The sequence below is a fragment of the Octopus bimaculoides genome, chromosome 7, assembly GCF_001194135.2.
Source record: "Octopus bimaculoides isolate UCB-OBI-ISO-001 chromosome 7, ASM119413v2, whole genome shotgun sequence".
Taxonomy (NCBI): Eukaryota; Metazoa; Mollusca; class Cephalopoda; order Octopoda; family Octopodidae; genus Octopus; species Octopus bimaculoides.
Window position 1 is genome coordinate 3,531,259 of NC_068987.1, and position 2,417 is coordinate 3,533,675.

The window sequence follows — 2,417 nt, forward strand, 5'->3', positions numbered from 1 at the left end:
TATAACAAACTATTGGCTCACCAGATGGTAGAAATATACTCTATCACGTGACCTTACTAGGGGCCGTGATTGGTCAGTTTGCGTTCTGGCGGGAACGGTTCGAAGAAGTTGCCGATTCGAATAATGATCAGTCACGTGATGGACAAGGAATGGGTTCTCTACTACGCTCGCATTTATTTATATTTAAATGAGATGATTGTATGTAATGGCGATAGTAGTTTGTATCTAATGGCGGGAGGTAGTTTCACTACATATATATATATATATATATATATATAGGGAGGGAAATCTTGCTATATGTTATCAGGTCATGCACGTTTGCGAGTGACAGTTATGATAGACAGTATTATTTAATTGATTAGCAGTAGACTGCCTTAATTAATTAAATTTTCCCACTAGCTGTCATACGCTAACAGTTACAAATATCGGGTTATATATCTCCGAGCAGTATGTTACGAGATAATAAAGCATAATATTGATTTCACATCAACGAATCTAATGATACAAAGCACCAACGTTTCTGAAATTGTGACTCTTGTCAACAAGAGCTTTCCCTGTCAAGTAATTGTTGTTGGCACTCCGTCGGTTGCGACGACGAGGGTTCCAGTTGATCCGATCAACGGAACAGCCTGCTCGCGAAATTAACGTGCAAGTGACTGAGCACTCCACAGACACGTGTAACCTTAACGTAGTTCTCGGGGATATTCAGCGTGACACAGTGTGACAAGGCTGACCCTTTGAATTACAGGCACAGCAGAAACAGGAAGAGAGAGCGAGAGAAAGTTGTGGTAAAAGAGTGCAGCAGGGTTCGCCACCATCCCCTGCCGGAGCCTCGTGGAGCTTTAGGTGTTTTTGCTCAATAAACACTCACAACGCCTGGTCTGGGAATCGAAACCGCGATCCTATGACCGCGAGTCCGCTGCCCTAACCACTGGGCCATTGCACCTCCACTGTCAAGTAATACTTTTGATGTTATAAATGACACACGGCAACGTAAGGCGCACACCAATTTCAGCAGCGTATAGTCAGAAATAGAAAGATTTTCGTGCATTAAAGTTTATGAGAAACCCAGTTTCGCATATAGAAACCGAGAGGGTCTTTTGAGATCTTTTGAATCTTTTCTTTTTTGGGGGTCGGGATGGGAGAAAGAGTGCGTCTTATATACCATTATATGCGGGAATTTTTATCTTCAATATTAGGAGTAGGTTTTAAATATATGTAAATATCTCCCCGTAACTTAGCGGTTCGGCAAAAGAGACCGATAGGATAAGTACAAGGCTTACAAAGAACAAGTTCTGGGGTCGATTTGCTTGACTAAAGGCGGTGCTCCAGCATGGCCGCAGTCAAATGACTGAAACAAGTAAAAGAGTAAAAGAGAGTATACTTTTATGTGTGTGTGTGTGTGTGTGTGTGTGTCCATACACACACACAGACACGTTTAATTAATTCTTTTCAATGTTTGGTGTCTTGAATAACTAATGAAGAATAAGACAACACTGAGAAAACATGAAAACGGAAAGAAAACGACTATCAATCAAAGAGAAAGACATCAACTTTTAGACAATGGGAATTTGTAAGAATCTCACCGTAATTAAATTCTGGAGGAAAGCCCTTCCGGTAATCTGTTGTTCGGAGGAGATATTCCAAAGCTTCTGATCTATAAAATAAACATAAATATACTGGTCAAGATGGTGTTCCAGCATGGCCGCAGTCAAATGACTGAAAGAAGTCAAAGAATAATTACAATATTGGTTTCAAATTTTGAGAGCGTTCATCTGGTACTTATCTTATCGACCCCGGAAGGCTGAAAGGCAAAGTCGACCTTAGCGGAGTTTGAACTCAGAACGTTACGACGAACGAAACACCACTAAGCATTTTGTTCTGTGGGCGAATAAGTCCTACAAGGCGACGCCTTAAGAGTAAGAAGAAGAAAGAAAAAAATACAACTAAAGAACAGCAACAACAACAACAATGATAATAATAATCCTTTCTATTATAGGCACAAGACCTGAAATTTGGGGTATAAGTCGATTACATCGACCCCAGTGAGTAACTGGTACTTATTTAATCGACCCCGAAAAGATGAAGAGAGTAATAATAATAATAATAATAATAAGAAGAAGAAGAAGAAGAAGAAGAAGAAGAAGAAATGGCAAAAATGACTAGTGCTTGTATTTCAAAAGGGCCAGCCTTGTCACACTCTGTGTCACGCTGAATCTCCCCCAGAACCACGTTAAGGGTACACGTGTCTGTGGAGTGCTCAGCCACTTACACGTTAATTTCACTAGCGGGCTGTTCCGGTGATCGGCTCACCTGGAACACTCGTCGTCGCAACCGACGGCGAGCCAAATATTCTTCCTTCCTTTTTCCAGATACCCACATGAAACTGTAGAAACAGGATGATAACAAATATGCAT

At 40.9% G+C, this 2,417-nt stretch overlaps 1 protein-coding gene across 1 annotated transcript in view; it reads right to left on the reverse strand.

The window, feature by feature from the left end:
* LOC106871579 (glycine receptor subunit alpha-2) overlaps positions 1–2,417 on the reverse strand; it is a 39,029-nt gene that overhangs the window by 28,066 nt on the left and 8,546 nt on the right. Inside the window, exon 2 of the mRNA XM_014918086.2 lies at positions 1,587–1,657. Coding sequence (XP_014773572.1) covers positions 1,587–1,657 — 71 coding nt within the window. The remainder of the gene's footprint in view (positions 1–1,586; positions 1,658–2,417) is intronic.